We start from the raw sequence: 11634 nt of genomic DNA, 5'->3' as shown, positions 1-11634 counted from the left end.
ACACACACCCACACCCTCCACATACCCACACACACCCACACCCCCCACACACACCCACACCCCACACACACCCACACACATACACCCACACACACCCACACACACCCCCCCACACACACCCACACACCCTCTCTCACACACACACACACCCCCTCACCCTTGATGTTAAACAACTCTGAGGGGTTTAATAGCCTGGTCTCCCCACTTACTAACTGCATGACCCTGGCATGTAATTTCTCTTTTCTGTGTCACAGTTTCTTCCTTATAAAATTGGATTTACAACACTTTTTTTTGTTTTCTTTTTTGAGACAATATATTGCTCTGTCTCCCAGGCTGGAGTGCAGTGGTGAGATCTCAGCCTACTGCAACCTCTGCCTCCCGGGTTCAAGCGATTCTCCTGCCTCAGCCTCCCAAGTAGCTGGGATTACAGGCGCCTGCCACCATGCCTGGCTAATTTTTGTATTTTTAGTAGAGACGAGCCTGACCTCACCGTGTTGGTCAGGCTGGTCTCAAACTCCTGACTTCAGGTGATCCGCCCACCTCGGCCTCCCAAAGTGCTGGGATTAGAGGCGTGAGCCACTGTGCCCGGCCCACAATACTTTCTACTTTCAGGTTTGCCATGGAAATTTAATGAGTTGATACATGCATAGTATGTATCAGGGGGCCTGACAAGTCATAAGGGCACAGTTGATATTAGCTGCTATTATTTTTAACCCATTTTATAGATGAGGAAACCAAAGCTCAGAGAGAGGTGGGCCACATTCAAGGCAGTGGTGGAGGGGAGCTGTGAAATCGGCTCTTGGCCAAGGGGCTCCTGACTTGTCAGATCATCTCTGCCTGGATTGGAGAGGGGTGGCCAGGTAGAAGCCAGGAGTGGCCAGAGGAGAACATCAGGGCAGAGGAGTCAGGAGGAAGATAAACGAATGTGTCAGGGGAGGGCACCAGAGAGTCTTCAGGGGGCACAGGATTTGAAGCAGGGGAAGGGTGGGGAGCCAGCTCCCCTGCCCTTAGCCTCCTACTTTCCCACAGGGACCAGCAGAGGGTGCCCTGTGGCTCAGCTTCAGCAGAGGCTGCTGGCCCCGCTGACCCCTCTGCTGCTCCCAGGGCTGTGCCCAGCTGTGATCTTCCTGTCTCTGACTGGGTCCTACCTCTCACCCAGATTCCCGCTTGCCAAGTACCCAGCACAGGCTGCTGGAAGATGCGGCTGGAGCTAGGATCAGGGCTGGGGGACATAAGGTAGGCCTTGGCTGGGCCTCAGCTTCCTATAGGAGAGTGACTGAGGGCATTGTCGTGATGGAGAGAGCCAGGCCCCCTATGCTGGAACAGTTGTTCAGGAGAGATGGAGCAGAAGCAGTAATCAGAACCCTAGAGTCAGTTACTGGCCTGGAGTCGGGGAGGCCTGGCCACGCTGTCCACTGCTGGGAGTAGATTATCTGTCCTGCTAATCCCAGTCACTGGAGGTGGCTAGGCAGCTGTCCTGCTAATCCCAGTCACTGGAGGTGGCTAGGCAGCTGTCCTGCTAGTCCCAGTCACTGGAGGTGGCTAGGCAGCAGCCTGGGAAAATGTGGCTTGCTAGCATCTACGTCTGCAGCCCTGGGTTGAGGCAGGGATGAGTGGGTGGCCTCCCACCTGCTGCTGTCTTCCAGGACCTCTGCTGATGTTTTCTCCACAGTTCTCCTTAGGGCCCATGTATTTATCTCCAGAAGTCCAGTTACCTGCTTGCCATCCCGAGCTGCCTGCCTCCTGGATCAGGACCCATGCCTAAGCAGTGGTCTGCTTCTCCCTTGTCCTGATCAACATGAGGCTAGCCTGTCATCCGTAGGCTGCACATACCTGTTGATATTCCCCCTCATGGCTGCTCCTTCTCTCTTGCCCATGTCCCTATCATCTTCCCTTTGCCAGGCACTGTGGCCTCCCATGCATTATTATTTTTATCCTCTCAGCAGCCTTGTAGGGCAGGGATGTGAAACTGAGGCTCAGGGAGATTTGCCAACTCCAGGGGCCCAAAGGTAGAACATGTGGGAGGGGAGGAGACATTGAACCCTAGACTGTCAGAGCCATAGACTGTATCCAGTTGCAACACAAGACTCACCCTCTGCTGTAGAATCTGTCTTTCTTCCTAAGGGAACCTTTTCCTTCTTTCTGTATCATTCTGTCAGATTGATTCAGGGGAAGGGCTACCTACCCTCAAATAAGTAGAGAGCCAAAGAGCTCTGAGTAACCAGATGCCATCTCATGCCTCCCTCTGCCCCAGTGTAGCCAGGTGCCAACCTCCCTCCACCCAGGCCTTCCCTTGGCCCCCCTGCCATGTGTCTAAAAGGGGATGGCAGAGGGGATCATGTGTGGCTCATGACCCTGGTGTCTCAGCCCTGGGTCTTCTCTCTCTCAGCCCTTGGAAAGAGATTAAAAAAACTCCCTACCCCAGAGGGAAGACTGTCAAGTCGGGATGCAGGGCTTTAGAGAGGGAGCCTTTAGGGCTGACCTTGTGGACACTTGACACCAAGACCTGCTAGCTGTGGGGGATGCACCTGTCTCTAGTGTTTGATCTGACCTCTGATCTTTGCCTTCTCTAATCCTCCCCCAGGTGGCCAACCTCTTGCGGCTATTTCAGATCCCGCAGATCAGCTATGCCTCCACCAGTGCCAAGCTGAGTGACAAGTCCCGCTATGACTACTTTGCCCGCACAGTGCCCCCTGACTTCTTCCAAGCCAAGGCCATGGCTGAGATTCTCCGCTTCTTCAACTGGACCTATGTGTCCACTGTGGCGTCTGAGGGCGACTATGGCGAGACAGGCATTGAGGCCTTTGAGCTAGAGGCTCGTGCCCGCAACATCTGTGTGGCCACCTCGGAGAAAGTGGGCCGTGCCATGAACCGTGCGGCCTTTGAGGGTGTGGTGCGAGCCCTGCTGCAGAAGCCCAGTGCCCGCGTGGCTGTCCTGTTCACCCGTTCTGAGGATGCCCGGGAGCTGCTTGCTGCCAGCCAGCGTCTCAATGCCAGCTTCACCTGGGTGGCCAGTGATGGCTGGGGGGCCCTGGAGAGTGTGGTGGCAGGCAGTGAGGGGGCTGCTGAGGGTGCCATCACCATCGAGCTGGCCTCCTACCCCATCAGTGACTTTGCCTCCTACTTCCAGAGCCTGGACCCTTGGAACAACAGCCGGAATCCCTGGTTCCGTGAATTCTGGGAGCAGAGGTTCCGCTGCAGCTTCCGGCAGCGAGACTGCGCAGTCCACTCTCTCTGGGCTGTGCCCTTTGAGCAGGAGTCTAAGATCATGTTTGTGGTCAATGCAGTGTATGCCATGGCCCATGCACTCCACAACATGCACCGTGCCCTCTGCCCCAACACCACCCGGCTCTGTGACGCAATGCGGCCAGTCAACGGGCGCCGCCTCTACAAGGACTTTGTGCTCAACGTCAAGTTTGATGGTAATGTTGTTGGCCAGTGTCCATTGGCCTGCTGGCTGTCAGAGGATGAGGGGAAGCAGGCCTTCAGCTTCCATTCCTTTGCTAAGGAAACAGTAGAGTGAAAGTAAAGGACTCACCCAGGAGTGGCATCAGAGCCAGGGCAAGAATGCTAGGCAGAGAGGACTCCAACTGAAGCCAGGGCTGAGGTTCCACTTTCTTCCAGAGAGTAGACCTCTGGCCTGGTCCTGCCATTTTGAGGGTCTCTGGCTCCTCCTTGGACCCTGCCCTCTATCTTCTGTCTCCTTATCTTGCCAAAGGTGGAGACCAGGAGACCTCAAGCCCATTCTCAGGCACCAGTGAGAGTTAGAATCAGTCTGACTTGAGGGTGAACATCAGGATGACACTCTATATTCTTTCTTTCTTTCTTTCTTTCTTTCTTTCTTTCTTTCTTTCTTTCTTTCTTTCTTTCTTTCTTTCTTTCTTTCTTTTCTCTCTTCTTTCTTTCTTTCTTTCTTTTCTCTCTTCTTTCTTTCTTTCTCTCTCTGTCTCTCTTTTTCTTTCTTTCTCTGTCTCTTTTTCTTTCAGAGATGGAGTCTCACTATATTGTCCAGGCTGGAGTGCAGTGGTTATTCACAAGCACAATACAGCCTCCAACTCCTGGGCTCAAGTGATCCTTCTGCCTCAGTCTCCAGAGTAGCTAGGATGACAGGCATGTGGCACTGCACCTAGCTTCAGGGAAAATTTCTATTCCTAATCTTGATTTTCCACTCAAGGTGACCTGAAAGTCTCCTGAAATCAAAAGTTATTTTAATAAGAGTGCCAGCTTTAAGAGAAGTGAGTGCTACAGATCGTCACTATGCTTCAGGAAGAATCACCATGGGAACAGTGGGAGACAAAGCTTGGAAGCCCTGGCTCAGGGTTAAGATGAAGAGTAATTCCAATAGAAGTGACATTCAGAGTTATGCTACAATCAGCGTAGGGGTTAGGGTTGGAGTCTGGGGTCCAATTGGGCTGATGTTAGAGCAAGGCTAAATTCAGCATGTTTGACTTGGTTGGCATTTATGGTAGGGCTAGAGTTGGATTTTGAGAACTTTTAGGCTGAGTAGAAAGAGTAGGTGCTTGAGGGGACCTGGGTTTGAATCTAGGCTGCACTATTCACTCATGGGGCCTTAAGCGTGTCTTTTGCTTTCTTGAACCCTGATTTCTCACTGGGGCTGGGGATGGCTGTAAATCCTGGCTAGAGCCTGGCTGGGAGATGTGAGGTTCACAGGGGATGAAGTGGGGGTGGAGAGAGGAAGTGATTTTCCAGCCACTGAGCACATTCTGGCAAATGGCAGTAGTTGCAGGTGACCTCTGAGGCTGGGATTCAGTTTGTACCAGGATGACTATTAGGACTGGGGGTGCTGGAGCTGGGGTTGTTGTTAGGATTAGTGGGGACAGGATTGGAACTGAGACTGGGTTTAGCCTTAGCATTGAGTCTGGGGAGAGGGCTGTAGTGTATGTTTCGATGAAGTTGGGATTTGGGGCCTGGGTTGGAAAGTGTTGGATAGTACTAAAGTTGAATTTGGGGAGTCATGGTTGGGGATTGATGTGGGCATTAGGTTTTTGGAGATGTCTGGGCTTTAAGGCTGGGATTGCATTTGGCATTTAGGGTTGGGGTTTGATGTTGGAGTTTAGGAGTAAGACTTTGTTGTCATCTCTCATTTAGAAAAATGACTGGGGTCAAGACAGGATTTAGTATTGGGTTAAGGATTGGAAGGGCTAATGGTGGCCTTAGCGCTGGCGTTTGGGTTCCATGTTAGGGTGGATGTTGAGGTCACATCAGGGTAACACGCTAGTCCAATCTTCTCTTCCTTCCCTTCCCCATCCTAGCCCCCTTTCGCCCAGCTGACACCCACAATGAGGTCCGCTTTGACCGCTTTGGTGATGGTATTGGCCGCTACAACATCTTCACCTATCTGCGTGCAGGCAGTGGGCGCTATCGCTACCAGAAGGTGGGCTACTGGGCAGAAGGCTTGACTCTGGACACCAGCCTCATCCCATGGGCCTCACCCTCAGCTGGCCCCCTGCCCGCCTCTCGCTGCAGTGAGCCCTGCCTCCGGAATGAGGTGAAGAGTGTGCAGCCGGGCGAGGTCTGCTGCTGGCTCTGCATCCCGTGCCAGCCCTATGAGTACCGATTGGACGAATTCACCTGCGCCGACTGTGGCCTGGGCTACTGGCCCAATGCCAGCCTGACTGGCTGCTTTGAACTGCCCCAGGAGTACATCCGCTGGGGCGATGCCTGGGCTGTGGGACCTGTCACCATCGCCTGCCTGGGTGCTCTGGCCACCCTCTTTGTGCTGGGTGTCTTTGTGCGGCACAATGCCACACCAGTGGTCAAGGCCTCGGGTCGGGAGCTCTGCTACATCCTGCTGGGTGGTGTCTTCCTCTGCTACTGCATGACCTTCATCTTCATTGCCAAGCCATCCACGGCAGTGTGTACCTTACGGCGTCTTGGTTTGGGCACTGCCTTCTCTGTCTGCTACTCAGCCCTGCTCACCAAGACCAACCGCATTGCACGCATCTTTGGTGGGGCCCGGGAGGGTGCCCAGCGGCCACGCTTCATCAGTCCTGCCTCACAGGTGGCCATCTGCCTGGCGCTTATCTCGGGCCAGCTGCTCATTGTGATCGCCTGGTTGGTGGTGGAGGCACCGGGCACAGGCAAGGAGACGGCCCCCGAACGGCGGGAGGTGGTGACCCTGCGTTGCAACCACCGCGATGCAAGTATGTTGGGCTCGCTGGCCTACAACGTGCTCCTCATCGCACTCTGCACACTTTATGCCTTCAAGACTCGCAAGTGCCCTGAAAACTTCAATGAGGCCAAGTTCATTGGCTTCACCATGTACACCACCTGCATCATCTGGCTGGCATTCCTGCCCATCTTCTACGTCACCTCCAGTGACTACCGGGTGAGCTACCTGCCACAGAGGTCAGGGGAGATGGGACACCAGACCCTCTGTTTCCTGTATCTTATTTAATCTACTGGTAGCTCTGGGGCTCCAAGAGGTTAAATGCCCACGTAGGGGACCACAGCTTGTGTGGATCCCAAGGGGAAGGTGGGAGGGCTGAATAGGGCTTAGGGAAATGGCCAGGGAGGTGGTGAACTCGAGTTAGAGAGAGCTGGGATTTCAGGACTTGCATGTCATCCCCTATCCTGGGAGGAAATAGGGGTGCAGAAATATGTTCAAATGAACAGGGTTCTGCCCTCCTCCACTGAGGGGTCAGCTGCAGAAGGGGTTGCGAGATGAAGCCAGGGAAGGCAGGAAAGATGAAGCAAGGTGGGTAGGGGAGGAGATCTGTGGTATAGAGTTGAGAAAAGCTAAGCAGGTGCAAATTGTTCCCCAGTTGGTGGCTTCTGAGCAAATTTGGTTCCAAATGGCACTGTGTCTCAATGGTCTCCCCAGCTCCAAGGGGCAATGACTGCTTCAGATAGGGTGGTCAGGGAAGCCCTCTCTGAGGAGGTGACAGAAGAGCTGTGTCCTGAATAAGAGGATCGTCTTGGTTAATCTTCATGACTTGAGTAAGCTCCATGGCTCTCCCATTTTACAGATGAAGAAACAGAGACTCAGGGAGGTTCAATCCCTTGCCCAAGGTCACTCAGCTTGGGAGTGCAGAGCAGGGTCTGAACTGCAGAAAAATTGAGGCGAAAGCCCTGGCAAAGGCCCCTTCCCCAAGACAGAGGTGTGGTGGCAAAGTGCTGGGGGCCAGGGACCGCTGGGCTTGGCTGCTCTGCTTGCACCTGCTGGGCCACCTGCTTGGGTGGTAGAGGCCAGGGCTGGGGAGGGATTCTGCTCTAACTCAGCCTGTATTTGCATATGATTTGCATTTGCATGCCAATCACAGGCAGCTAAGGACTCACCTGGGACACACACTGTACCCATACATGCATGCACACACACACACACACACACGTACACACAGACATAGCCACATGCATGCACACACACATATCCCACATACACATACTCGTTGGCACACACACATCTTCCTAACAAATGAATCCATATCCATGCACCCTACACTCACACACACATACACTCACGCAGACAGCTGCAGAAATTCACCACCCCACATACATGCACTTACACAGATACACACACACACACCTACATGCATGCACTCCATACCTGCACCCCCTCAAATGCACACACCCCTGCGTATACATGCACCCCTGCATGTTCTCCCCTTCAGCTGGAACTCTTTTCACCCTGGGAAAATGGTCTGGGTCTGATGCTGGGACTGTGCCCAATTTTCCTAGCAATGCTTTGGGACCTGGCAAATGTATCACAGCCCAGTGTTGGATGCTGAGTCTCCCCCACTCCTTCCCCCACAGCCCGGGCAGGGGGTCCTGGGGTCAGGCCCAGGTCTTGACCTGTGCCTGTTCACCCACTCACCCACCACAGGTACAGACCACCACCATGTGCGTGTCGGTCAGCCTCAGTGGCTCCGTGGTGCTTGGCTGCCTCTTTGCGCCCAAGCTGCACATCATCCTCTTCCAGCCGCAGAAGAACGTGGTTAGCCACCGGGCGCCCACCAGCCGTTTTGGCAGTGCTGCTGCCAGGGCCAGCTCCAGCCTTGGCCAAGGTCAGTGTTGTAAGCAGCCCTCTCTGCCTGTTCCCCTCTCCCTGTCCAGCTCCTTGGGTTGCTGAGATCTCTTGTCTGGGGGTGAGGTGCCCCTCAAGTGACACTGGCAGGAGAGGATGGGAGAGGGGAGGGGAGGCTTCCCTCACAGCCCTGCTTCCCCATTGCCTGCCCTCCATGGAGGACCTCAGAGTTGGCCCCAACCTCTGGCTTCCTTTTCTTAGGGTCTGGCTCCCAGTTTGTCCCCACCGTTTGCAATGGCCGTGAGGTGGTAGACTCGACAACATCATCTCTTTGAAGACCCCATACTCCCGCCCTGACACAGCTGCTCCTGGGAACCTAGTGCAGACCCGCGTCCAGGGCCAGGAGGAAGTTGGCTGGAGCACTGCAATAATTTATTGCCCACCCCATGTCTGCCCCCAAAGTCACTTACCCACCTCCTTACCCCAACTCTTCAGACTCAGAAGTCAGGAGCCTTGGCTGGGAGCCTCTGCAGTGGCCACGAACTGCCCTTGTAGCTGTGTTTCATCCTGGCCAGGCCCAGGGCTCGGAGAGGAGCAAGCCAGGGTCCAGTCTGTCCTGGACCGGGGTGGCGGAGGACGGCAGGCCCCAGTCCTAACCAGCAAAGGTGCTTCCAGCCCAGCCCCTCCCCCTATCTAGGACCTTTTTTATTTTTTATATCAGTTACTCTGGGATGGGGAGGGTGGTTATTGTGGGGGCTGCCCCTCCCCGCACAGTAGTTTGTCCTGTCGTTTATTTTGTATTACCTGTAAATAAAGTGGCTTTATTTTAAAAAATCACTCTTTGCCTTTGACCCAGCAAGGCCCTTCATGCCCTCCACAGCCTCCCAGCCATCATTCTGCTAGTGTTTAAACATCGACTGTGCTCTGCGCCTGATGTTAGGACCTGTCTGCCACCGAGACAGACCCAGCCCTGCCTGGTGGGGAGATGGAAAATGAATGAGCCATCCTCCCTTAAAAGGAGCCACTGCAGACTGGCCCAGGCATCCTGGGGTCAGATGGGGGCTTTACATGGATAGAGATGAATGAATAGGCTTATCTGGCAGTCCAGGGGTTTCCCTGGGGTCCTGGCCTCCACAATGGTGTGGGTAATGGAGCAGGAGTGACCTCCAGGAATGGTGGGCTTTCCCACACCTGGCCAGCCTGGCACTGGATCCTCCAAGTGTGTGGAGCCACACCGAGCATTTGGACTGAACGTCGCCTGTTCACATGGCACTTACAAAGGCAGAAAGAGCTTTTGGGGAGAGGGGGTGGGCGAAGCAGGGAGGGCAGAGGCGGAGCAGCTGGAGACACCATCTGCTGTCAGGCCCAGCGAGAAGTCAGAAAAGGGAGCCTTTCTCCAGTCCCTGGAGGAGCTCTGGCCTGGTGGGCCGGTTGAGGAGCCCAGAGCCTTTGGGCATCTTTGGAGTTTGCTGTCAGGGCTCACCAGCAGAGGGCGCTAAGGTACATGACTGTGGCCAGGCGACCGCTGCCCTCCTGTGGCCTAGAAGGCAGCGGGCACCGAACCGGAAAACAGCAGCTTCTGGGGAGTCCCCAGACTGCGTGGCGCAGAGGGACAAAGTCCTGCATTAGCCAGCAGCCCAGGGCATTTGTTATTTTTAAGTGAGCTCATTTGCATCCACAGGCTGGCAAGGCTGTGGAAATTTGGGTAAACAATTTAAAAAACAAAAACAAAAATAAACAAGGAAAATTGCAGGAACAGCCAGCATCTGGGATGTACGGATGACAAATGAAATACAGACTGCGCAGTTGAATTTGAATATCATAAACAATGAATACTCTTTTTTAGTATAAATATGTCCCACAAAATATTTGGAACATACTTATATTAAAAATTTTGGTTATTTATCTGACATTCAACTTTAACTGGACATCCTGTATTTTCATCTGCTCAGTTTGGCAACCCTTTTGGGCCAGTCTCTATTCTAGATCCCCCAATAACTCAGGCCTGGGTGCTGCCCCCAGTGGCTGGTCACCAGGGAAATGCACCCCATGGCACCCGCAGCCCCAGCCCCCACTTCCAGTATGGCCTTTTCTGGGTCTTCCTGCCAAACTCTGAGGACATTTGCCCACCATCCCCAGCACCCGGACAAATGAAGACAGGGCTCTGAACCCCTTGTACCCAAAAAGCAACCCTTCTTCATATGGCTCAGGAATATTTTCCTTAAAATGTAAAACAACAACAGCAACAACAAAACAAGTAGTTACGAACATGGTTCGCAGCTAAAAAGGTTCAAAGGGTATCCAGTGAGGAATCTCCTTCTATCCCTGCCACCCATCTAGCAGGGAAAACCAAAGGCCTGGAGGCCAGGGAAGAAGTCCAGGAAGAATTCCTAAGGACCAGTCCTCACATCTGCCTGTCACACCTCTTTTCTTCCACCTGCTCCCCTCATTTCCCCTTCCTGCATTTGTGAGAGCGGCCTTCTTATTTTTTGTCCTGTTGTCTCAATGGCTCCACCCCTCAGTCATGACCCATACCCCTGTATTGCATGATCCCTCCCACCCATCCTTACTGTGTTGTGGGCAGCGAATCTTGGCCTTCACACCTCAGCTGTCAGTCCTTAGCACACATTACTAAGACCCGCCAGCTTTCTCCAGTCCCCGGAGGAGCTCTGGCCTGGTGGGAGCTCCAGGACAGAGCTCCAAGGCTGGGAGTCCTGGGATATGGAGTGGCCTGGCTTTACATCTCTGGATCTCCTTTTCTCCAATACCATAGTCCGTGTCCTACAAACACTGACCCCTCTGCTTGTGTTAGACATGGAGTCCTCAAAGGAGAGCTCTTCCCCTTGTGGCGACTGAGGACCAGAGGTGCCCAGCATTTTGTGTTCTCTTCCACCCTAGGGAGGCACCCATCATGGTGCTTTGGTTGGGTAGCCAGAACTTACACTGGGACATGGGTGTTTCTCACATGGCTGTGTTCGAAGGCTCTCCCAGATCCACTTCTATCCTTTCCCCTGTCCCTTGCATTGGTCCTGTAAGACTGCAGAGTAGTCCTTGCCCTGTCTGGGTGGGCCTGGCTCTCTCTTACTGAACCATAAGCTCCCACAGCTTGGGAAAGGGTGGTTCAGGCCATGCTGCTCTTGGCTCCCCAAGTCCTGACATGGGAAAGGGGGAGGGGAAGAGTCATGTTACAATGGCAGCTCTGACGATGCCCCCTTCCCACATTTGAGCTCTGTCCAGCAGCAGACCCTTGAGATAGCACACCAAAATCCAAGAGGAAGTGGATACATTGGACAAAGGGACTGGGAACAAAAAGTGGAGCCAAGGGATGACATGGAGCTGGGAATGAGATTCAGAATCTGCCATACCCCAGAGCCCCGAAGGTGGACACTGCCTAGAGCTGCATCAGGCCAATGCTCTCCCTTGTTCTCCCAGCCCAGCCTGGCTGCTCACCCTTCTCTCCTGGGCTGGGGGGTCATGGGCGGCAGAGGGGAAAGGAGGGACCACTGAGGGTCTCAAAACCCCCTCAAGATGTCTCTGCCTCAAGTTCCAGCAGAAAAAGGAATGGAGCCCACTGCTCCTACCCCCATGAGCCAGTGGGGAGTTCAGCACTGAGAGATGGGACTTCTCAGCCTGTGGGAGAGAGACTAGAT

The 11634-nt window shown here is 53.9% G+C and overlaps 1 protein-coding gene across 3 annotated transcripts in view; it reads left to right on the top strand.

Annotated features, from left to right (window-relative positions):
* Positions 1-8818, top strand: part of GRM2 (glutamate metabotropic receptor 2) — a 12161-nt gene extending 3343 nt beyond the window's left edge. Inside the window, exons 1-5 of one of the 3 annotated variants that reach the window (XM_017889037.1) lie at positions 3304-3422; positions 5274-5395; positions 5488-6349; positions 7844-8024; positions 8246-8818. In XM_017889037.1, coding sequence (XP_017744526.1) covers positions 3420-3422; positions 5274-5395; positions 5488-6349; positions 7844-8024; positions 8246-8319 — 1242 coding nt within the window. In that variant the 5' untranslated portion in view covers positions 3304-3419 and the 3' untranslated portion in view covers positions 8320-8818. Of the gene's footprint in view, positions 1-2584; positions 3423-5273; positions 6350-6989; positions 7122-7843; positions 8025-8245 lie in introns of those variants that run through there. The other 2 variants (XM_017888908.1, XM_017888976.1) reach the window with 2 other exon arrangements.
* Positions 8819-11634: the final 2816 nt, after the last annotated feature.

This window comes from Rhinopithecus bieti, unplaced genomic scaffold (assembly GCF_001698545.2).
Source record: "Rhinopithecus bieti isolate Rb0 unplaced genomic scaffold, ASM169854v2 scaffold_43, whole genome shotgun sequence".
Classification (NCBI taxonomy): domain Eukaryota; kingdom Metazoa; phylum Chordata; class Mammalia; order Primates; family Cercopithecidae; genus Rhinopithecus; species Rhinopithecus bieti.
The sequence above is the reverse complement of the archived record's forward strand: the minus strand, read 5'-3'. Positions and strand labels throughout refer to the sequence as shown.